General features: G+C 39.8%; 1 protein-coding gene across 11 annotated transcripts in view; it reads left to right on the forward strand.

Annotated features, from left to right (window-relative positions):
• The window catches only part of Rhea (rhea), a 76,665-nt gene that overhangs the window by 30,355 nt on the left and 21,277 nt on the right, over positions 1 to 25,033 (forward strand). For 9 of the 11 annotated variants that reach the window (XM_064219560.1, XM_064219561.1, XM_064219562.1 and 6 more), the window contains exons 3-31: positions 5,185 to 5,292; positions 5,476 to 5,600; positions 6,116 to 6,270; positions 6,716 to 6,871; positions 7,432 to 7,535; positions 8,001 to 8,142; positions 8,571 to 8,762; positions 9,076 to 9,154; positions 9,489 to 9,657; positions 10,053 to 10,225; positions 10,298 to 10,459; positions 10,585 to 10,676; positions 11,407 to 11,495; positions 13,116 to 13,235; positions 13,468 to 13,606; positions 13,685 to 13,765; positions 13,851 to 13,975; positions 14,058 to 14,159; positions 21,251 to 21,421; positions 21,680 to 22,096; positions 22,168 to 22,287; positions 22,408 to 22,518; positions 22,728 to 22,817; positions 23,146 to 23,283; positions 23,509 to 23,627; positions 23,733 to 23,877; positions 23,955 to 24,151; positions 24,225 to 24,354; positions 24,445 to 24,569. In XM_064219560.1, the coding sequence (XP_064075630.1) occupies positions 6,135 to 6,270; positions 6,716 to 6,871; positions 7,432 to 7,535; positions 8,001 to 8,142; positions 8,571 to 8,762; positions 9,076 to 9,154; positions 9,489 to 9,657; positions 10,053 to 10,225; positions 10,298 to 10,459; positions 10,585 to 10,676; positions 11,407 to 11,495; positions 13,116 to 13,235; positions 13,468 to 13,606; positions 13,685 to 13,765; positions 13,851 to 13,975; positions 14,058 to 14,159; positions 21,251 to 21,421; positions 21,680 to 22,096; positions 22,168 to 22,287; positions 22,408 to 22,518; positions 22,728 to 22,817; positions 23,146 to 23,283; positions 23,509 to 23,627; positions 23,733 to 23,877; positions 23,955 to 24,151; positions 24,225 to 24,354; positions 24,445 to 24,569 (3,824 nt within the window). In that variant the 5' untranslated portion in view covers positions 5,185 to 5,292; positions 5,476 to 5,600; positions 6,116 to 6,134. The remainder of the gene's footprint in view (positions 1 to 5,184; positions 5,293 to 5,475; positions 5,601 to 6,115; positions 6,271 to 6,715; positions 6,872 to 7,431; positions 7,536 to 8,000; positions 8,143 to 8,570; positions 8,763 to 9,075; positions 9,155 to 9,488; positions 9,658 to 10,052; positions 10,226 to 10,297; positions 10,460 to 10,584; positions 10,677 to 11,406; positions 11,496 to 13,115; positions 13,236 to 13,467; positions 13,607 to 13,684; positions 13,766 to 13,850; positions 13,976 to 14,057; positions 14,160 to 21,250; positions 21,422 to 21,679; positions 22,097 to 22,167; positions 22,288 to 22,407; positions 22,519 to 22,727; positions 22,818 to 23,145; positions 23,284 to 23,508; positions 23,628 to 23,732; positions 23,878 to 23,954; positions 24,152 to 24,224; positions 24,355 to 24,444; positions 24,570 to 25,033) is intronic. The other 2 variants (XM_064219557.1, XM_064219564.1) reach the window with 1 other exon arrangement.

Genomic DNA, 25,033 nt, shown 5'->3' on the forward strand with positions numbered 1-25,033 from the left:
AAAGTATTAGTAAAGTATAAACATTATATATATATATATATTTAAAAAAAAAAACCTTAATAAAATCGGTCAAATCGTTCTCAAGTTATAGAGTGACCAAGAGACGTAGAGATTAATTTATACATATATATTTCTGTTTGTATATTGTTATATGTATTTGAAATGAAAAAATCTTGAAGTATTTCTTCCGTTGGTTTGCAGGTCAGGTATATCTTTAGAACTGGTAGTAGATTTTTTATAATTGTGACGTCTCTATATAAAATTACGATTTGAACTTTGACTTCCGGTTTTAATAACATACGTAAATAGGTGTAATTTACTGCTACATACTTTGTTCATACTAATTTATTACTTTGTATAGACAAAGTCGCTTCTCGTCTCTACGCTTAGATCTTGTAAACTACGCAACGGATTTTAATGCGATTACTATCAATAAGCAGAGTGATTCAAGAGGAAGGTTTATATGTATAATATATACATATTATAGTAGAGAATAGCCGAGAATTTCAACTGTAACAGCTGGAAAATATCAGGAATTTTTATTTATGATTGTTCTGCAGTTTAAATGTTGTATATAGACTATTTTTGTGCCCAAAGCGAGTAACTAGTGTATATATTAAATAAATAGTTTCATTCGATACATTATATAACGATTTTTCAAATATAATCAAACTCTATTTACATACATACAGCTTTAACAGTCCAAAAGGTATGTCTTCTCTAACGCCATTATATATTTTCAAATGTGATTAAGACTTATGTCAATACACATATCTCCTAATATACAAAATAAATATAAATAATGTGTGTACTATACAATCAAGTGCACTTGTTCTGTTTGTTTAAGTTATTTAATAATGAATATTATCATATTTACATATAATAAAACTGTTTGGTATGCAACGTTAAATGTATTTATTTGATCAAAGTAGCTCAGTGGATATACGACGTCAATTCTAATCGAAACACTGCTGTATGATCAAAAATTTAGAGCTCATGTCAAAAAAACATTGATAATTAAACCATATGACTTAATACAAGATTATATTAGATATAATAAGGCGTGGACTCAGTATTTGTTGATTTCTACTCTGTAATTAAAATTGTGGAAGAGAGTAACTGCCGAGTTTCTTGCCGGTTCTTCCGGTAGAATCTACTTTCCGAACCGGTGGTAGATTTATCTTTAATTCAACGTTGTAACATGACGATTTAAACGCGCTTATATTAGTATTTTGATTAAATGTAGATTACTCCAGCGAACACTCCCTTTATTAAAGTCGGTTAAAATATTTAACGGATTAATAAAAGAGAAGAATTTTGAGCATTTGAAATTTATGGCCAGTATAGTCTAGTGCGAGTGAGCCGCGAGCGTTTAGTACTATTAAAATTCCACGAAGCCGAAGGGCTACCAAACTGCCCTTTTATGCAAAACTAGTGTCAATAATACGCATTATGACCGCCGTTACTGTTTTAATGGGAATACTTGATGACTGAGCTGTTAGCATCTCTGAGTTGGCACTCGTAACTAGCCAAGCCACATTCGTTGAAGATGGTAATTTGTCTTCTCTTTGTGCATGTGTTCCTCTTTAAGTAATCGTTACACTTATATAATTTTACTTTTGTTATATAATTATTGGACAACATCACGTACATTTCTCTGATCCCAATGTAAGTAGCTAAAGCACTTGTGTTATGGAAAATCAGAAGTAACGACGGTACCACAAACACCCAGACCCGAGACGACGTAGAGAACTAATGAACTTTTTCTACATCGATTAGGCCGTGAATCGAACCCGGGATTTCGGAGTGGCGTACCCATAAAACCGGGGTAGACAGTACTCGACCACTGAGGTCGCTGTTATATTATATTATTTTAATCAGTGTACACATTGTTGAAGAATCAAATAAAATAAATAATTAAAAAATAAAAATGACCCACTCATCTAAACCTACCGCCTCGCAACAATACTTAGTACTGTTGTGTTAAAATTAGTGGGCGAGGAAATACGGTAACTAAGGAAAAACATCTAAGTTAACAATGTTGGTGGTGAATTTAATGTTGATATTTCTTGGATTCTACAGAAGACTTATTATCATTTAGCCCAAGTCTATAGTCTATAACCACAAGAAGACAAAATCCAAATAAACAATATTTGACGTCGAATTGATGCGATATCATTCGATCAGGTCGAGAGATTGAATAATCTACGGTATTCATTACGGTTTTGAACGTTAACGAAACTGTAATCGGAACTTTGGAAGTAAAATCGAAGGGGATGTAATTAGTTTAGTAAAATAGTACATCATAAATAAATATGTATTAATTAAGAACTGCACAATATAGCTGAGCGATCTGCAAATCGCGTAGCATCGCGGGTATGATTATCTTTATTCCTTCTTCGATCGGAATAGACCATAACTACCAACTCTATATCGTAAGTTATAGACTCGTGAAATTATCTAAATTACGAATACTTTTATTAATACGTAAAACGTGCAATGAACAAACTCACCCCTGTGTACAGTTTTTTTTATTATAGCGATTTACATTTCATGACCGAAAAAAAAGGGGTTGAAATTATCCCCAGTCGAATACATCTTATTTTTATTGCATATTGACGGTTGCAGCGGGACGTTTGAGGAATGTTTTATTTGGTCGCAATTGAATTAATGAAATTAAATCTACGTGTCTTCTAGTCTCTAGTAGCCGAGATGGCCCAGTGGTTAGAACGCGTGCATCTTAACCGATGATTTCGGGTTCCAACCCAGGCAGGCACCACTGAATTTTCATGTGCTTAATTTGTGTTTATAATTCATCTCGTGCTCGGCGGTGAAGGAAAACATCGTGAGGAAACCTGCATGTGTCTAATTTTCAACGAAATTCTGCCACATGTGTATTCCACCAACCCGCATTGGAGCAGCGTGGTGGAATATGCTCCATACCTTCTCCTCAACGGGAGAGGAGGCCTTAGCCCAGCAGTGGGAAATTTACAGGCTGATTATGTTTTATGTTTATGTCTTCTAGTCTAGTTCTCAAGTCTTAAAGTTGTTTTCGATGACACATCTTTGGAATTCTTTACTAATAATGACACAATTCTAAAAAATAATAATTCCATAGTAGGAAGCTAAAATTTTTCATGTGAGCTATAGCGGAACGGGTCGCTAGTAACAAATATACACGTATATTATATATATATATATATATGTATATCGTCAGTGGAAAGCAAGAAGTCATAAGCGCAGAAATGCTTTTTTTAAGAAATGAGATTTACTGACTTAACTTTAAAACTCATTTCGCAAAAGTACATCCTCCACTTTATAATGTAATTTTATTTATAATTCTTACGATCGACGTTTCTAATTCAATGGTCATGTGTTTGCTTAAAATAATACTGTCATTATTCAATATCTAAAACTTTTTTTTTTTAACTAATTCTTTAACTTTTAGTCTTTTTCCATGGAACGTTTGTCCAGAAATAACTTGGATATATTCCGGTCATTGACCGTGATCGTAATGAAGAGTGTCCAACCGTTCCGTTTTCGACGGGATAATTCCATTCATTCATTCAATCGTGTATAAAATAAACTACGATTTTATACACCTATATGATATATAAAAGGCTGTTAAATATGTGTAATTTTTTTTTGTGCCCATAGACATTAGTACGGTAACTATTAACCATACCTTACATCATCAATGCGCCTCCAACGTTGGGAGCTAAGATGTTATGTCCCTTGTGCTTGTAGTTACACTGCCTCGCTCACTCTTCAAACCGGAACACAACAATACTGAGTATCGCTGCTTGACGGTAGAATATGTGGTGGTACCTACCCAGAAAGGCTTGCAATAAACCACCTACCAACAAGCAAATATAATGAATTTATATAATATATATTGTACTTAATACTACGAAGAAAATAGTAACTGTTGTGTGTTTTTTATACTTGAATCTACATTCCAAATTAATGGTCAGGTCACGTCAGGGCTCCTAGAAAAATACCCTAAACCCTTTTCCTCGGATATGTAATGTCTATCACATCGCAATTTTATCCATAATTGCCGTGTTTATCTTCAATGTTTCAAAGGTTGGGGCGTCGTCCTATTCAAATACGAAAAATATACATCTCAACATTTTCATTACTAAATAATTTAAAGCCTTATTTCTATGTTGGAATGTGTAGGCGTCTAGTCGATGGGATCACTTGGCAGCTGCCTAAACTGTCCAATGCATATAATAATCCAGCCTAGCCAGAGGTAGATTTGAATTAATTAAGTCTTAAATAATATGTAAAAAAACTTTACTACACTAATATTAAAAAGAGGTAACATTTTGTGTGTCTATATATAGGGGGTCTAAAAATCTGAGCGCTATAGATATATATCATTCCTATGTTAATAAATTGCACCCATGCGAAGTCAGGTAAGGTCGTTAGTATACCAATAAATAAAGCTCATGCACAAGTACCTACAAGATTATGTAGACGATAAGAGTCTACTCAAATAAAAAATATTCGATCTGATTTTGATTTATTTTAAAAATGAATCCTATCTTAGACGTGTCTTGTCAATTAATGTCGTCACAATATATCATATTTCAAAATGGAGACGTTTAATTATAGATGTATATAAATACATCGTTTGACAGGTGGAGGTAAGCTTGTTTTTATTATCTATCAACAATAGCTTATATATAGATTCTATAGAGATGTAAATTAAAACTTGTAACACCAAGCTTCCGTCTTCGTCGAAGTTAATTTATCCGTCATCGGACAAAGTTTTCGCAACCATAAAAAGCTGCGAATACTTTGATTATTAAAAAATGTCATATTTATTTTTTTCTCCATTATAAGGAAAGCTTCAGTTAGAAGTGGAGACGGCAACGGCCCTGCCTTCAGGAACGTACCTGCGACTTTTTCATCGCTAGACGGGCCTTAAACCATTGCGCTATTTACGCCTTAAATTTACCTAGGACGATTATTCTAAAATTTAAAACACGACTAATGATGGATGATTTTAGCGACACCGCCGATAGTGACATTATTAATAAAATGCTTTACTTAAGTTACAAGTTCAACTTATATATAAATATAGGTAATGTAAATAGAAATGAAGCGTCGTATAGATTCCCACGGCCTCATTATATGTGTTAGAAAAGAAATAAAAGTAAATTGTTACGTCATCAGGGATCGAGCGGCCGTCCACAGGAAGCATCGTCGGGCGCGTGACGCCTGCGCGAGCGCATCGAACACGCGCTACAGGACAGCTGGAGACGGCTGACATCTACGAGATCTGTATGTATTTATTTAAATCAATTTACATATATTATAGTAGTAAATAATTTAACAGTCACCGCCTATAGATATTGGCCCTGAATTAAAATAATTCTAACCATCGATACCAACACGGTATCACGGAATCATAAGAACTCGACTTGAAGTTAAAACCATACAATTAAAATTAAACTAAACTTCCAGGGTTCATTTCAAAGCCGGCCCCGCCATCGATCCTTTAGCCACGAGAGACGAAGACCCAACCAAGAGCATAGGAGGAGCAGTGCCCACTCCTTAGACCTTGAACAACAGACAGCTACTATACACAGGTAAATAAAGGCTGTATTTCATATATTTATACACTTAGTGGTATTATACTGATCGATTTCGATAACGGCTCTATCCTCAAGAGAGCCGACTGCAAGATAGATCGTAAAAAATGTGTGCAAACATAAGCTCACAAATGTTTGCAAGCATGCTCCCTCTTATTATTCGATGGGACGGAAATTCTGCTACATCTAGAGTTCAGGTACAGGACCGATTGTTTTACGTGCCTTCCGAGACACAGGAGTGTAAACTGCCTATTTTTATACTGATTTTTAGACTGATTTTTGACTGATAACACGCTAGAATGTAAACCTAATCAGTTTAAATGGTAGGACCATTAAACATTTTTATGTTATCCATCCCAATATAGAAAAGATGTGAAAATCTCGCGCCATCTCGCTCGCACAGTATTCGCATCTCTGTTGCACAAAAAAAGTTTACATATGTTTTATTTTATTCTGGATTAAGCTGTGACTACTTTGTTTTGATAGTTATCTGTATTTTTTTCTTTCAACAGAGCGCGTTCCCTATCCAAGATGGCGACGCTGTCTCTAAAGATATCACTCGAGGGTGGTAAGGTGGTTAAGACCATCCAGTTCGACCCCTCGACCAGCGTGTACGACGCGTGCCGAATCATACGAGAGAAGATTCTGGAAGCGAATGCCAATGATCGTTAGTATTGTGTTTAGATTTGGGTTTCTACTCATAAATACCTAAGTATGCCAAGGTCCTGGTTATGTGAACCCACATTTTTTAAATCAAAAATAAAATATACTTCATTCAAGTAAGCCCGCAGAAGTATTTATGGGTCAACATTCTACAAGATTAAACTTAATCTAAAGCTATCACTTCGGAATATATATTGAGTTTTTTCGTTAAAAAATGCTTCAATTCATTCCACTGTGAACCTTACTATACCATTAGCAAAACAATGAAATATTATCATTGTTTTTTAAGCAAGAAATACAAGCTTTTGGTCCATAATTGTCACTGATGGTTCTTCAAATTTCGAAGCGGTATTAGCTTTACCTTCAAGTTAATCCAGTAACTTGAACATTATTTTAAATTATTTTTTAGTAGCGTAACATCAAAATGTATACCTGTTTCGTTTCCATAGCCAAAGAGTACGGACTGTTCCTCGCTTCAGAGGAAGACAACAAAAAGGGCATCTGGTTGGAGGCGTCCCGCAGTCTGGACTATTACATGCTAAGGAATGGAGATTTGCTGGAGTACAATAAGAAGACCAGAAATCTCAGGGTTCGAATGTTGGATGGTGAGTTTTAAATTAATCTTTGTGTTTTGTCTTTGCCTTTCTAACCATTGATCGATTTTGGTAAAACTATTGTGAGTTCTTCTGCCTATGAGAAGGTCAATGCGTGGCCAAAAATAGCTAGAAATTTTCTTTATATGTTGGTCCTTTAGTATAACCGGGCGATGCCGGGACGAATTTATAACCGAACGACGAAAGCTTAACCGATGATTGCATATTTAAATCCTGTACAGTAATAATGTTTTATCAAGTGCTTGATTTGTTTATAATTGATCTTATGCTCGGCGGTGAAGGGAAACACCGTGAGAAAACATTCACGTAATTCTGCCGCATGTAAAACAACAAATTGAACATGTTGAGGCTTCCAAACTTCTCAAAGAAATGAGGATTTGGTACTTTTTTTTTTATTAAATTTTTGTGGTTACAAAAAAAGTTTGTGTGTGTGTCATAACTCCTAAGCTATGGAAGTTGTAAAAAAATATCTATATAAAAATGTCTACTTATAATTAGCGGTATCGGCCATATTAGATAATTTGAATTGTAATTAATTTGTTTTTCTCAAGGTACCGTCAAAACGCTGCTCGTCGACGACAGTCAGATAGTTGCAAACTTGATGGTCGTCATTTGCACCAAGATCGGCATCACCAATTACGACGAGTATGGACTGGTGAGGATATACGATTACTGATAAATTGGAACAAACTCTCTCCCTAAGAGACGAGGAGCTTATTCAGCAGTTTGACATCTACAGGCAGTTTACAAAAACTGCACCCATAGACACTGGTACTGTCCAACGTGTCGCCAATCTTGGTATCTAAGATAAGTTTATACTGGCTCACTCTTCGACCCGAAACACGATGGCAAAGTCTTTTTTTTAGGGTGAAGGTGTTTGATGCCCTGGCTCACTGTCTATGAGCGACAGAAAGGCGATAGTCATCACAGAGATGATCCACTTGATAAGTTCCGCTTAGTTCTCTTCTGCTAAATTTATGCTTATATCATGCATACATCTCGTGTTTAAAGCTTAAGTCTGCCCAGTAGTGGCACATTTATAAAACGTTGCTTGTTGTCATGATACTTTGAATCTGTGTTATATCCAAGCAACAAATTCAACCGTGATACTTGTCTCCAGGTCCGCGAAGAACAGAAAGAGGAGGCGGATCCCTGCGAGAAGCCCAACTACGGAACCTTAACGTTGAAGAGACGGCATCAAGAAAAGGAGCGTGATGCGAAGATGGAGCAGCTCCGGAAGAAACTACGGACTGATGATGAAGGTAAATTTAGATAACATTGGTCTTTATCCATAACAAAGTACAGCATTGAAGTCACATTAGACATTTATTTAGAGCTCACCGCTTCCTGCAGTATATCCATAAAATATGTTGTTCTATATGTTTAACTTCCCTACATATTATGACTCAAAAAAGAAAACCCTTGCGTAAACTTACTAGTCAGTTAGAATATATATCCAAAATATTTTCCTGATTGTGTAATTCCTCATTACCTGGCCTTTGAGTTTGAGCAATTTTGGGCTCCGAATGAAGTACATCCTACCGTATCGTATCTCGGCTAAGGGTGTAATCGATGGCGGGGAGCACTTCTCATGGAACTACACCACTGGCCATCTTTTTTGCCGGCGGTAAGGGTAACGGTGTGGAGGTGTAATGTTTCCCCGACGATTAACCATCCCCGTGGCCCGCAGTGAACTGGGTGGAGGGCTCGAAGACGCTGCGCGAACAGGGCGTGGAGGGCTCGGAGACGCTGCTGCTGCGGCGCCGGCTGTTCTTCTCGGACCGCAACGTGGACTCGCGCGACCCCGTGCAGCTCACGCTGCTCTACGTGCAGGCGCGCGACGCCATCCTGGCCGGCACGCACCCCATCACGCAGGACAAGGGTACGGCGCCGTAGATATCACTCGTGGTTTCATATAATAATAATAATAATCCACCCAACCGAATTAGAAGATATTTGGTATGAAGCAAGATTAAACTCCATGGAAGGATATAGACATTTTATGCTTAACACATTACGACAACCCCCTAAAAGTCGGTCGACGACTTGTTGGCATAAGCACGCATAAATCCATGACCTAAAAATGGTACTGACTAATTCAATATGTTGAACTGTCTATTTTTTATTACGATACCAAAAGTTTGTCAGCAATATGAAATTTAGATTATTATTTAACTGTATATAATCTGTTGCAGCGTGCGAGTTCGCTGGGATCCAGTGTCAGATACAGTTCGGAGATCACAAGGAAGACAAACACACAACTGGATTCTTGGAGTGAGTTTTATTTTCTTGTTAATGCTCAATGATTCGTTGGTCTGAAGATATAGATACCTATTGAGTTATTTTGCCAAGAAATACAGTAACACGCACAGTTTGGAATTTGTCAGAGTCACACTCCTGTGCTTAAGAAACCGGTCGTAAAACAGCCGTTCCTCGTCTCAAATCCTTTCAGTAAAATTTGTGGGTATCACACCTTTTGCCCAACTTCATACAACACCTTCGTCTTATGTAGAGCTGCTTACGATCTTTACCTTAACTACTTCCGAGCACAAGACTTATAATTACACAAATGAATAATATATTTACTAAATATATATATATTTTTCAGTTTAAAAGAATTCCTCCCGGCATCATACGTGAAGGTGAAGGGTATAGAGAAGAAAGTATTCAAGGAGCATCGCAAGCACGCCGGCCTCAGCGAGCTGGACGCCAAGGTGCTCTACACCAAGAGCGCCAGGGACCTCAAGACCTACGGCGTCGCCTTCTTCCTCGTGAAGGTGCGTACAAGATGACATACTCTATATTGAGTACAACAGTACTGAGTTTCCTTGGTGGTAGGGCTTAGTGCAAGCCCGTCTGGGTAGGTACCTCCCACTCATCAGATATTCTACCGCCCCACAACAGTTCTCAGTATTGTTGTGTTCCTATTTCATGGGTGACTACAGACAAAAGGGACATAACATTTTAGTTCCCAAGGTTGGTGGCGTATTGGCGACGTAAGGAATGGTTAGTATTTCTTACAGCGTCATTGTCTATGGGTTGTGGTGACCACTCACCATCAGGTGACCCATATGCTCGTCCGCCTACTTATACCATAAAAAAAAAACAAACAAAATTCGCCTTTGATAATGTTACACTACAATATTCTAACGCTAATGAAATATAAATATAGGAAAAGATGAAAGGCAAGAATAAGCTCGTGCCGCGACTGCTCGGCGTGACGAAGGACTCCGTGCTGCGACTGGACGAGAAGACCAAGGAGGTGCTGCAGACCTGGCCCCTCACCACCGTGCGGCGCTGGTGTGCCAGCCCCAACACCTTCACGCTGGACTTCGGTGACTACAGGTACGCTTCGCTGCACATGTTACACGATGATGGAACTGAGCTGAGGTGTTCATTGGTGGACGTCCCCCGCAGCGACCAGTACTACAGCGTGCAGACGACGGAGGCGGAGCAGATCCTGCAGGTGATCGCGGGCTACATCGACATCATCGTGCGGCGCCGCCGCGCGCGCGACCACCTCGGCATCGAGGGCGACGAGGGCTCCGCCATGCTCGAGGACTCCGTCTCGCCCTCCAAGTCGGTGGCTCCGCTTTCCGTTCTTATATGCTTACAATTTGATTTGCCAACGTGCACCATACATACGTAGGAATATTTGCTTATGGTACTGCAGAAAATAACCTTTAGCAAACATGTAAATGCAGGGCGAACATCATCCAGCACGACACGTTCAAGTCGGGCAAGGTGAACACGGAGTCCGTGGCCAAGCCCGCCGTGCTGCGCCCCGGGGCCGAGGGTGAGTGCAGACTCGAAACGGTTCACCAGCATTTTCTCTTCTGTTTTTTAAACATCACTTTTTGTTTTTGATAATTTTGAAATATATATATATATATATTTTACCTTATATGTCGACGAATCCTTGACACTTGTCGTCTACGTTACGATCCCTCACGATGGTTTTCTTCATTTAAAATAACAATATATTCGAACTTTTGTTCAAACACACGAGTTCTATCCACTGGACTGTCTCGCCTCTTGTACATTGATGAAAAATAATTGTTTTTATATTTTATATAATGTATAATAATTGTATATATGTACAATCTCGCTACAATATGCAGTCGCTAGTTAGCTTATTGAATTTATTTGTATATGATAATTTTATGATTTATTTTGCAGCATTTAGTTTTTGTTCTCTGTGTTCTATTGAGGTTTCTGGGTAGTTATTATACAGTGTGTTGTTTCAATGTGAGATTATGGAGTTGCCATAAACCATAGATATACACAACTTAGAGAAGGCAAAAGGTAGCGGTTCTAATTATAAGGTTTTGTATGAGTCAATTTCTTTTTGGCCTTGCGGAAGTCACGTGCATAAAAAAATAGTATACAGCACATGAATTTATAAAAGAACACACTGTATAGTGAAACTTTCGGTTCGTCGATACCAAACGTTAGAGACCCGCCCGAGAGTCCCCCAATAGACACGGAGTGCGAGCCGGCCGCTAAAGCCGTGTCCCGTTGCGTAGGGGCGAAGTCGTTCGCGGTGGGGCACCTGACGGGCGCGCAGCAGACCACGGTGTCCGGCCAGGCCATCACGGGACACGCGCCGCCCTCTGTCAGTATTCTCGTCTACGTTTCAATCCACATTGCGAAATGCGTCCACATGTTGTTATTAAATACTAGCTGTGCCCGCGACTTGGCGCGCGTATGAATTTCATTTAATAAATTAGTTATCGATGTAGCCTTATTACATCAGCTTTCTGCGAGTGAGAGTTCCGTCGAAATCGGTCAAGCCGTTCCAGATATTAGTCGGAACAAACAGACAGACAGACAAATGAAATGACAATTGAAAAAATGTTATTTTGCTATATGTACCGTGTATATACATACATGTGCATTTAGTTAAAAGCAATTATTTTAATACTTCGAACAGACACTACAATTTTATTATACGTATAGATTCAAAGTGGTGGTGATCATGTTCTTCTGTCACCGCGGCCATTCTCAACGACGACTAGCCATATGCTATTGTAACACATGTGTGCGAAAAAACATAAATGTACTCCTCATTCTACGATTGGCCGGCAAATTTGACGATTGAAAAGCGGTCAGGCGCAGAACCAACGGCTCCACACGGGTTGATTTCCAAGTCACAGGAAGCTGATGTTCTACAGACTATAAATTTTAATAGTTACTTTACTAATGTTAATTTTTTCCGTTTTCATCCGGAGACATGGGAGCCAAATTATTTACTTAAAAGATTAAAGAAAAGAACACGTTAAAGAAGAAATTTTTCATAAATATACTATTGACTCTAAATTTAGATATTTAACAATTTGGATTGAAATGTAAATGTATGTTTCGTATGTGTGTATATAATCGTTAATTTTGCTTATATTATAATATTGCATGTCTTCATTTACCATATATAAATAACTACTAACTACTAACTTATTATGTAATTTTGAACATATTTAAGTATTTAAATATATATATTATTTTAATCTACCTAACTATTAATATAGTACATACATTATCATTTCATATGTCTATGTGAACGGTACTCTTATAGACATTTAGATAAAATTGTCTTTTTAATCTGTTGATATATCTATCTCGTTCGCTCACATTGACAATGCGCGCTATTTGTTTCAACTTGATACAACATACCTTCCGAGATTATATTATATATTGTGTCGTATTGTATTTTTTCATAATTGTTCGTTAATATATATAATTTTTTTAATTACGTGTATTTTATTTGTTTAACAAATGTGACATTTGTGTCTGTTATTGTTTCACGCTTGTTCACGAACGGTGCAGTCTACGTTCTTGGTTCTGTAGGTACCTAACACAACTAATATATTACATATAGTATCACTAACATACTTTGAATTAACCACATTATTATATTAAGTTATAACATGTAAACAAATTTGATACAGGAAATGTGTGTTGTATTTTTGTTTTGTGGATTGTTATGGGTTAAACATGTCTTTTTTGATGCTAGATTTTTAAAGTAATTTTACACCCCTAGGTATTTAGGGGTGGGGGTAAATGAGACCTGCGACTTTTACGTCGCTAAGTGGGCCGTATGTCGTTGAGCTATTGGGGCTATAAAGTGTATTGTTTTTATGTTTCCAATTTTTTTTGACGGAAGTTATATGAGAAAGGTAAAATTTGTTTTAGATCTTGTCCATTAACTTAGCTACAATAATCAAAAATATATTTTCAGACGACCCAAATCCAACAAACGAAGGTTACATCGATACTGACTGAGCCCCAGCGGGCGCTGCTGTCCACCATCACCAGTGGCAAGGAAATCATCAAGCAGACCGAGGAGGGACTCACCAGGGTCAGTATTTTTTGGTTTATAATCAATACACTTTATTAATCTAATATACAAATATAAACGTTTGTTTGTTGAAGTGAGCGCTTAAAATCAGTTTTTAATTTGTTCAAATATAAAACTATTCCAATGAACCGGAAAAAAACTGAGTTGCCTCTATTCCATCATACACGATCCCCAGTAGCGAAGTCTAGTCGGGTCTTAATCTCCGAGCCTAACGAAGTGTATCTGGTCGCAGGCGTCGCTGCCGGCGCTGGGGCAGGACGCCGGCTCCGTGAAGTGGAAGCGCGTGAAGCTGGACAACAGCAAGCAGGTGGTCACCTCGCACATCGCCGCCATGAACGCCGCCACCGCGCAGGTCGTCACGCTCACCGCCGGTACGGCCGCCGCCGCACTCCCGTCGTAACGCACGCCACAAACGGCCAGCCGGACCTACAGTCGACGTTCACTTTCAGGCCCCACGGAGGAGGTGGACCACACGGCGGTGGGCGCGGCCATCACGACCATCACGACGAACCTCCCGGAGATGACCAAGGGTGAGTGAGTCGCGGCGACGAGCGACGCGTCTCCTCGTCTGCTCGTCTCGTCCTTCGAGGCTGCAACGCGGTGTCGGTGTTGCAGGCGTGCAGCTGATCGCGGCGCTGCTGGAGGACGCGCCGGACGGCGAGCGCCTGCTGGACGCCACGCGCGCGCTGTGCTGCGCCTTCTCCGACCTGCTGCGCGCCGCCGAGCCGCACGCCAAGGAGGTGCCACGGCCCCCGAGCCCCGCCCCAGAGCCCCGCCCGCCCCGCCGCCCGCCGTCTCACCCGCCTTGTGTCTTGTCTGCAGCCGCGCCAGAGCCTGCTCAACGCGGCGTCGCGCGTGGGCGAGGCGTCGACCAGCGTGCTGCACACCATCGGGGAGGAGACCGACGAGGACAAGGAGACGCAGGTAACCGGCCGCGGCCGAGGGGGGGGCGAGCGCTACGACGACGACGGCATCTACGAGGACGTCGACCCGGGCGCCGTCTGGGGCAAGGCGCTCGACGTCATCCAGGAGGAGACGGATAGCGAGTACTACAGGGGTCTGGAGTACTGCAATGCCACCCCATCCTCGAACGTGGTCGCGGCCTCCCGCGATTCGAGGTCCGATCGAAACGGCGATTACGAGGACATACTGACGTCCTGTAAGGGCTACCTGGACAAGGACCGCAGCCCGGACACGGACTCCTCCGAGACCGATCTCGAGTTGTACCCGAAGTCGATTTCCGATAAAATTTTCAATTTCAAAAATGACTTCTCCCATCACGACTACGCGAACGTCGACTTCCACAGGTCCAACATAAACCTCGACAGGCGAACGAAAAACGAAAGGTTACGGCAGCAGTTCTTCCTCTCGAATAACGACGACAAGCGGAACGTTAACGATAAATTCAGTAGCTACGCCGATAAAAACGTCATCAACGACAAGGTTAATCGTATCAACGAGAAAAAAATCGAGTGTCACAGTATTAGGAACGACGTCACGCCAGCGGGGCCGGCCGTCGGAGCGTCGGCCGCTCCGAGCACGAAGTTGCTCAACCGCGGCGAGTACAGTCGCGTTCTGACCACGACCGAGACGTTCGCGCAGTCGGCCGAAGCCAGTTTCACGAAAAAAGAATTGAATATCAAACGGGACGATCTCGAAAGTTTCGTCAAACGTAGCGAAAAGTATTACACGAGCGAACACAGGGACAGGCAGACTGAAGTGCATTTGAATAACGAGACCGACCCCCCCAAAGGTCAGACCGAAATACGTATTGTCTACAATCCGACCTTCTTCGCCAGTAGGGTCGATTCGAAGGGCGTGTGCCATTTCTGTAACAAACACTGTCCGAGGAAAGCGCCAAAGTGTTGCTCGGAATGCGTTTGCCTCGACTTGGAGCTCAGAGACATCTGGAACGAGAACTGGTTGAATATCTTATTGATATTGACGTTGCTCTTCGTTGCAATAGCGATGCTCGTTCAGTGGTTTCTGAGAAAAGTCGGCTGCGACGGTGAGACGAACACATGCTTTGAAATGACTTCTTGATGTAACAAAGTTAGGTCGATAACTCGTATTCGTAGTATCTCGTCCATTTTTTAATCAATATTAAATATTATTAGACTGAGCTATTGCATTACAATCGTAAAACATACGAGCCAATTATTAAACAACACTTGTTAAATTCCTTATATATATATACGTAAAATTCTCACTTGAAACGTCAAAAGTATATTTAGAGCGAGCGAGGCCGCGACACGCAGCTACTTACGTGATATATAACCTTCTGTATCGTCTATTGTTTAGGAGATTCTACAAAAAAACCGTCTCATTTATCGGTCGGTATAGATTGTTTTGCCATAAAGTCTAACAGACAAACAAAAAAAATCTTTTCACTATTTATAATACTAGGAAGTGCACAGGTGAAAATATATTGAATGATATACTTCTACTTGTAATTGTTTGTTAAATATTTATGTTTAAATACGTAACTGAGAGAGGTTCCTTATATATCAATAGAATTTTATAATCTACTTTATGATTTAAGACACGCACGAGTCAACAATCTAATATTTAATACTAGAGCATAATACAAATATTTCACGAAAAGTACATTTTTTTCCCCAAACAGAATACTTGTAATTGTTAGTACTCCACCCTCGCAAGTTTTGTATAGTTTTAAAAGTATTGAAAATGTCTTGCTCGAATTATCCTATAACACAATATGAAGGAGGTAAAATATTCGATACCCGTCTGATTAATAGTCAATCATAGTTACGTTCCTAAGTCCGTTTAATATATAACATAACTGTCTAATCTACCCGTAACCTTCTGATCCGTAAGTCGCAAGCGAATGGGTAACTTGCGAACTAATATCGTAAACATTTCAAGAGTATCAAAATATTTACTGTAATTTTTATACAAATATATTTTATTTAACGTTTTAATGAATTTATTTTTGATATCAATGATTATATATTGTTAATAATATAGATAAGGGGGTGCGGTATTAGATTTCTATTAATTGTCGTCTAGTTTATGATTAGTAGATTAAAGGGATTGATTTCGTATAGTTTTAAAGACACTTAACATATATAAATCACAACATCATATCAACTTGCTGCTATAATTACAATACAATACAATCTACATACATACAATAAAATGTTGGAGCTTTAATTGATAAATAAAGTCAGACTTACCAATACTGAACGCTCATTGGTCGCCTATCGCGTCATCTCCCGCCAATCAAATCGACTAATATCCATGACGTTGATGATAAAGTTACCACGAAGGTTTTTCTAACTAATGCCGTCTCGTATCGTGTAGTGATTGTTTTAAAAAGTAATTCAAACACAGCGCTCGTAGTTATGTTCCTATGATTTGATGTGAAATCATTTACAACAGATTAAAATATTACAACTGGACAACGTTATATGACTTTGATAGAACGGTAGGTGATAATAAAATGGCACACGTTTATGTAAACGAAAATAATGACTGTTTAAAAAGTAATATGGAAGTCGATCCGTCCTTTTTGTATCGATAATATCAACTTTTATAATTATATCTTCTAATAAATACCACTATAAAAAATCGTACCAACATCGTGTCTGTATATCCAAGGTAAATAGTCCGTGGACATCCCCTCTTAAGTAGATAATTAGAGCTTCTATCACCATAATATTTGAATACGCATTATTGGCTACAACTGTATCGATATAGTACAGTAACATCCTGTAAATGTACCACTGTAGGCTAAGGACTTATCCCCTTTGAGAAGGTTTGGAGTTTATGCCAAAACGCTGCTCCAATGCGGGTTAAAAAAATTTAGACACATGAAGATTTCCTCACGATGTTTTCCTTCGCCGTCGAGAATAATATGAATTAAAAGTCCAGTTGTGCCATTATATCCCTTCACCTATCGAGATGTTAATGTTTCAATATAACAGTCTTTATATTACAAATAACAGTTAAACTAATTGTATTTTATGTAAATATTATGTCCTTATGGAATCGTCCATTCCAGTAATGTGTGTTTTGACTTCCACGCTTGCAGTGTCATTATGTTAGGGGACCTATCAAACTTGCCGTCATTTTCCTTGTTACTGTTCGGTTTTCGTGAATTTACTCGGCTAATATTCGTAAAAGACTAAATGTCCACTGGTGGGATTAGGGCTCTGAAAAGGTTTGGAGTTTATTCCGCCGCTCTCCAATTCGGGATATTCATGCGTTAGAATTTAATCCGACAAATGTAGCATGTCTTGCGTTGATTTCCGTCGCCATCGAGCATGAGATGAATTTTAAATTTGTCGGATTTGAACCCGCTGTCTTTGGTTAAGATTGAAGTGTTTACACGACTCTCATTATTCGGCTAAATGTTCTTAAAGAAAATTAACATAAAGACTAAAGCATTAGGAAAAAGACTGCAATTTTAATATTTTTTTTTTTGTGTTTGATCGACATTTGTAATAAACATTATTAATGATATAATTCTTGTTTGTTAAGCACAATATTCTCGCCGATAATCCCTTACAAGTGTCGATCGTAGTGATATTTTTATTTTCATTGTGTTTGTTTTGTAATTTTTTAAACGTCCATATTAATAAGTTGATACTAGATCTAGTCGTAATAATTTAACAATTGGCATTTAGTTTTAAAAGTCTGACCAGAACATATTGACTTAATAATTATAATAATTGATTAATTAACACACACGAGTTCCTAATATTGTTTATTTGAAAGTTTTCGAATTAATATCTGGTCATTTTTAAAAAAAATATTATAAAATTTATGTTTTTTTTTTAATTCCACATGCTCCACTGGTTTCTTCTGGTATTCCACCCATTAACTAATATTATTACATTCATAAATATTGTACCGTTTAATATTACCACAAGGGCGAAAAGGTCCTCGCGTTACTAATAGGAGAACCCAATAGGAGCATCTGGAAACGGTTTATTTCTAGACAGCTAACGATGTTATAGAAGTAAGGTTTCTTTGGTCCAATACAACGTTTGAACATGTAACGTTACTGGTGCCGAGATGTTTTACACGTGCACGTGAATTGCACGCGCTATATTTTTTAATTTATTTTTATTGGTTGTTGGGTTCCATTTTAATAGTTAGTTGATAAAGATATTATTTTTAGGTCATTGACACAAAAGTGCGAAACTCTATGTTTTTTTTTTTTTAGTAGTTGTTTTGTTGAGCAATTTTTGTGTTGATGACGTATATTTTTTGTTACAATGTCTCAGTGTATCCATTTCATGGTTTTAATGCTTGTTTTTATAATTTACGATATTTTCATCACATTTTTTTTTTATGTTGTTGTATTATTTTTATTTGGGATGAATTTGTTCTTTACGTACCAATATAAGATATATATTTTCAAGAATCTCATTCGATTAAAATGTTTGAATAGGAATCAAGTTTATCCCAAATAATTCTGTTCGATGGATTTTGTACCAATCAAACAAATCATAACAGTAAACTTAAATTGGCATATCTATTTAATTTAGTGTTCCAAACTCTAAAAAATACTATAAAAATGTTGGAATGTTATAAATAGATCGTGTTAAATAAATGCGTCGTCTCTTCGAATAACTCATTGTACTAGACTTGATCATAGAAATTTTATAAGAGATGGCGCCACCTTCGATGTTGTCACATCAACAATTTGGACGGCAGGCAGTTGTAGCATCATCGGCAAACAATTTAAGACGATGCCCGTTTGATGTACATTCCAATGGCATGCGGAGTTGAGATATACATACCTCCGATTTGAATATTCTATATACAATAGTGCTACAAATAGAGACTTGATAAATTTATCTTTATTTATAATGTCTCACTATTCTAGATAACAATTTCGCCGTCATTCAAAATAAAAAAAATCGTCATAAAATATTTTTCGCGAATCCATTATGAAGGCCGAATACCATAGATGTTTTACATCTCGACCAATGATATCATGTCAATTCAAGGTCATAGCTGTTTATATATCTTTACTCCCCATGCCATTGGAATATACTATAAGTACCGAACTGGTTTGTTAACAATTTTGATATGACATATTCTAAATCCTATAACAATGTAACTTAATAACATTTGGTGAAAGAAATTACATTTTATGAAATTATAAAGGCTAAAAATAACGTTACTAAATATATTATTAAATTAATTCAATTATTTAAAAGTAATATTCGATTTGACTTTCAAAATTTACTATATAAGTTAGCCCGCAAAGCATATTTGTATATTTTCCATACTTATGTCATTAATTCATTTGGTACAGTCATGTTCAAAAATCACACTCATAGTCATCGAGCACGTTTTTTTTCTTTAATATTATTATTTTATATTTTACTTAAATTTTTGTAACTGGATGTACCATAACTATTCCGGTTTCGGCTCTTGCCATAATACGCCATATTTTATTTTTGTTAATACATTTGCTTTTATTAAATACTTGGGTTTTTATTTACGACTAACTGTCCGAAAAAGTGAATGTAATGACAAAAATAATTATATACTAACACTAATACACCCTGTATATAACTCAATAATACCTACAGCAGATAATGACGTCACATCTCAGAATCGCTGATGTCAGATAATATATCGATGTAATAAGGTTATAAGTGCCAGAAAAGATATTCAATTGAAGAATAAAAATACTACAAATATAAGTCAGATAATGTATAAAATATAACTCAGAACTCGGTAAATAGGTCTATTTTTGTTGATATATTTACTCACGAATGAAAAGTTAAATTATCGGCGTTTTGATAAAACATACTTAACAAATATTGTATTGTTTTGCTGTCGTTACTCTTAGTAAAACGAACTGAAACATATTGTAAGCTGGTGTCACTCGCTCGTATGGATGCACGCCGATTATAATTTAACGTGGTGCGCCTTCATGAGTGAATGGACATATAACGAGTGTTCAACGAGCACTTAAAATATCGAGTTTTACAGATAAATCTTAACGCGAAACTCAAAGAAAATAAGTCATTAGAGATGCGTTTGTGATGTAGAATCATTGTTAGTTAATTGTGACTCGTGTTTTGGAGATATATGTCATAAAATGTCGAAATGAGTGATTTCAATGGAGATAGGGTTAGGTTAGAGATAGTAGGACTATGATATTATGATGACGTGCGGAGAAGAATCTTGAGATTATGATCAAAGATTTATTGAAGAGTTATTTTTAAACTGGCCTATTGAAGTATTTAAAGTTCATGTCAAAAATACATTGATAAATAAGGCATATTGCTCAATACAAGATTGTATTAAATATAAGGACGCGTGGATTTATTTGTTGATTTCTTGGCAGGATTTACTGACACACTCTGTATACAAAATGTTGGTGAAGAGTAATTACTGGGTTACTTGCCGGTTCTTCCCGGTAGAATCTACTTACAGAACCTGTAGTTTTACATTTAATTCATGACTGTCGCATGACAATTCAAATGTCTTTATGAGCATTAAAAACTCAGCTGTTTTGCCAAACATTTTTATAATAAAACTCTATGATGACATAGAGAGTAATATCTTTTGATTTAATGGATTTTGTTTTATTAAGATCACAAATCTTTGTAATTTACTAGAAAATTACTAATATAAAATTGTAATCTATTCGAGTAGACTTCTATTGAGTACTTTTGAATGATATTACAAGCTTTAATGCAGAGCTATGGACGGTTCAAAATGTATATTCTAACAAGATATATTGTCATCCAATAATGACCTTTATACGACATAGATTACTGCTTATAATCGTTTGTCTTTGGGTGCCGTTCCTGCAGAATTATGGCAAGTGTGTAACTGTTGATGGGATCGTCATTGTCCGTTATTATTTGAAATGAAAATTTATCGGATAGCGAATCGTGATGGGTTCGTGTAAAACGCGAAAAAATTACGTGAATAACGTTAAAATAATTTGGATTAAATTCTACGATGAAGAAGAATAAATATGTCATAGATTACATAAACGAGCATATCTTTCCAATCAGGACATCCTGCTATCCTTGGCCAAGGCGGTCGCCAACACCACCGCGGCTTTGGTCCTGAAGGCGAAGAACGTGGCCGCTCTGTGCAAGGACGAGCAGCCGCTGCAGAACAGCATCATCGCGGCCGCCACGCACTGCGCGCTCGCCACCAGCCAGCTCGTCGCCTGCGCGAAGGTACGCCTGCAACACTTTGATAACTTTATTGCTCTAAATAAGAGTAAGCATAATGTTTGACTAAATATATTCAAAATTTACTATGGAGAGTTTTCGACATTGAGATTTTTTCAAGGTTATGCAAAATAAGGTAATAAAAATGTTCTCCTATAAATCTTTGTAAATATGGTGCGTATTACCCAAAATTTGAGTATATAAAACTGTTATAATATATTAATATAATGACTATTCAAATTAATGATGTTTAAAATCCACCAGGTGGTAGCGCCGACTCTTCACAACCCCGCCTGCAGGGAGCAGCTCACCAGCGCCGCTCGCCAAGTGGCCCAGGCGGTGGAGAAGCTGGTGACGGCGTGCCAGCAGGCCCCGGAGTCCGCGGGCCCCGGAGTGGAGCAGCTGACGGCGGCCGCGCAGCGGGTGTCCGAGGAGCTCGAGAGGCTCCTGGCGCACTGCGACCTAGGTGAGCCCCGGCCGACCGCCGCCGGCGACCCCGCGAGCCCCCCTAACGGCCCCGTGCCCGCAGACCGGCGCGCGCAGGCCACGGTGCTGGAGCAGGCGGTGGAGAGCGTGGTGAGCGCCAGCGAGCGCGTGGCCGACGCGCCCGACGCGCCCGAGATGGTGCGCCGCGCGCGCCTGCTGGGCCACGCCACGGCGCGCCTCATCGCCGACATCAAGGTGCCCGTCTAGTCGTCTTCTATAACTTCCATTCTATAACTTGCTTCTATTACATATTCCCATCTGCGTAGACGGAGGCCGAGAAGCAGCCTTCGGACACCCAGTGCAAGCTGCTGGCGGCCGCCAAGCTGCTGGCCGACGCCACCACCCGCATGGTGGAGGCGGCGCGGCTCTGCGCCTCCTCCCCACAGGTACCATTTATACGCACGAATACTGTTTGTTTATATCGATTATGTATTAATTTTGAATAAGATTCTATAATCAGACCTTATTGTGGAATTCGGTATTACAAATATTATCGTTGTAAACAGGATCGCGAGAAGCAGGAGGCGCTCCGTCGCGCTGCCAAGGAGCTGCGTTTCATAACCGTCGACTACGCACAGGGACAGGACATCGTCAGCTCGCAGCTAGCGCGACTTACTGTACGTACCGCCGACCGCCTCACCACCGTAGCAGATGATACATTAAATATTGAAATTATTTTTATAAACTGCTTTGAGACATTTGCCAAATTCACAAAAAGATGATTGAAATCTTAAAAATGTAATAACAATAATGTTGATTCCGAACCTCGATTCAATGAAAAATGTAAGTGAAGTAGGCGCCGCTACAGCACCCACCGATATTACAGGAGAGCGCCCGCCAGGCGACGTCGAGCGCGACGCAGCTGATCACGTCGGCGCAGAACGCGACGCAGTACAACACCAACAAGTACTCGCAGGTACGTGCGCTATGTTCGACGTACACGACCGACACACTTTAGTACGGGTAGCAAAAACACTTAATACAGATTAGATTGATTCATTTTATTGTTTTGTCGTATTTGAATGTAATTATAAAAGTATAGAAGATACTATTAAATTGTGTGGAAGATATTATAGGCAGCAAGCGTGTGTACAAGTAGGCGCAATGCCTCATCTCTCTCATGATCTGATGGAACTTGAATCCGACACGTCCGATGAGAGTGTTTAGGTGCTCCCTGAGACACGGGGAGTTAACGCAAGCCGATCGCATTCTCCGAGCTTCTATTAAAACATCCCGTTCCGCAGGAGAGCCTGCTGTCGGAGTGCGGCGTGCTGGGCGAGCAGGTCCCGCGCGTGACGCAGGCGGTGCGCAGCGCGGTGGCGCGGCCCGGCGAGCCCGCCGCGCACCTCGACCTCATCACCGCCGCCGAGACCTTCCTGCAGGTGCGCACTACGCTTGTGACTATTCCTAACAATGCGTACATTGTATTTAATTTAATTGAATAACTTAATCATATTATTCAATTTTAAAATGTCTGTGACCTCATCATATTAACGTTCATACGATGATGAGAACTATCGAAAGAATCAGTTGCTTTTTTTGCACAAAATTCGATCGGTTAATAATAATAATCCATATTAACAAGTCACGCACTCTTTCCCCGACAGCCGAGTGGTCACGTGATACAGGCGGCGCGTGGAGTTCTGCCCACCATCAACGACGTCCCAACCGCCAAGCAGCTGGCCGACACCACTCACCAGTTCACGACCAGCTGTGCCGACCTCAGGTGACGATTCGCTCACGCGTCATATGCCACAAATATTTTACTCACAACAAACAACACGGGCGACACGTTAAAGCGCGAGTACAAACATGCGAGTGACATCACCAGGTCGGCCGTGAGTCGCGCTCGCGTGTCGTGCAAGGGGCTGGAGCTGGACGCGGCGGCCGAGATCATCCGCAGCCTGCAGGCCGAGCTCGACGAGCTGGAGGAGGCGGCGCGCGCGCTGGAGCTGCGCCCGCTGCCCGGACAGACGGTACGCACGCACCCCCGCACCCCCGCCCCCGGCCTCGCACGTGTCGCCCGGACCCGTAACGATGTGTCGGCGCGCAGGCGGAGTGGGCGTACAGCGGGCTGCAGAGCGCGGGGCGCAGCGCCGCGTCGGCGTCGGCGCAGCTGGCGGGCAGCGCGCGGCGCGGGGAGGGCGCGGCCTGCGCGCGGGCCGCCGCCGACCTGGCCGGCGCGCTGCGGGACTTCGCCCCCCCGCTGCGCGCCGCGCTCGCCGTGGCGCCGCAGCACAACCGGCACCGGTAACGCACCCGACGTCGCTCTCGTTTATTAGATGTGATCGTACTCCTCTACGGTATATACTTTATCCTCCAGAGTGATAACATCGGGTCGACAAGTCCTGCACTCGTCGCTGACCCTCGTGGAGACCGTGAAGCACCAGTTGGCCAGCTCCGAGGAAGTTGACACTTCCAGAATAATGGCTATCGCTAAAGATGTCTCTCAGGTGCGAACTCTAAAAAATTTCTAATATCTTTATGCAGTTCATTTTTTATAAAGGAAAGTCAACATAGTAAAATGTATTCATATATCCCAGGGCATAGAACAAACGATCGAGTCGGTACCGTCGACCGCGGAGCTGGACGCCGCCATGGAGAGCATCAACCAGACTCTGGACATACTCGACATGGGCGAGTTCCCGCTCACAGACAAGAGCTACGGGTAACTACAACTACATCTATATATTATTACGTGAAACGAAACACTTTAAACCTTTTTACGATATTTACGCGGACGGAAGAGTATGAAAATTGTCACAGTTGAAATGTATATTATATGCATTAGAAATACTTTAAATTAACATGCGTCTACCGCTCACTCATTTAACATAAACATTCATAGTTTACCAATGACAAAACTTCATGTCATAATTACAAATCCATGACGCTTTTTTATACTAGTTTTGTTTTATTATAATAACGTATACAGTCCGGCGGAGCCACATTTTTTTCGCTTTAATTACGGTCGAATTTCTTTTCATGAGCGACCCGCTAGTATATATAAAGATAAATCTTTATTAAGAGAAATTATTTATTATGAAAATCTAATTTCATATCATAAAACGAGACGGGAAACACTATTAAATGAAATGATCTATCAATATCTTAATTTACATAGTTAGGTAA

The sequence above is a fragment of the Vanessa tameamea genome, chromosome 28 (genome assembly GCF_037043105.1).
Source record: "Vanessa tameamea isolate UH-Manoa-2023 chromosome 28, ilVanTame1 primary haplotype, whole genome shotgun sequence".
Taxonomy (NCBI): domain Eukaryota; kingdom Metazoa; phylum Arthropoda; class Insecta; order Lepidoptera; family Nymphalidae; genus Vanessa; species Vanessa tameamea.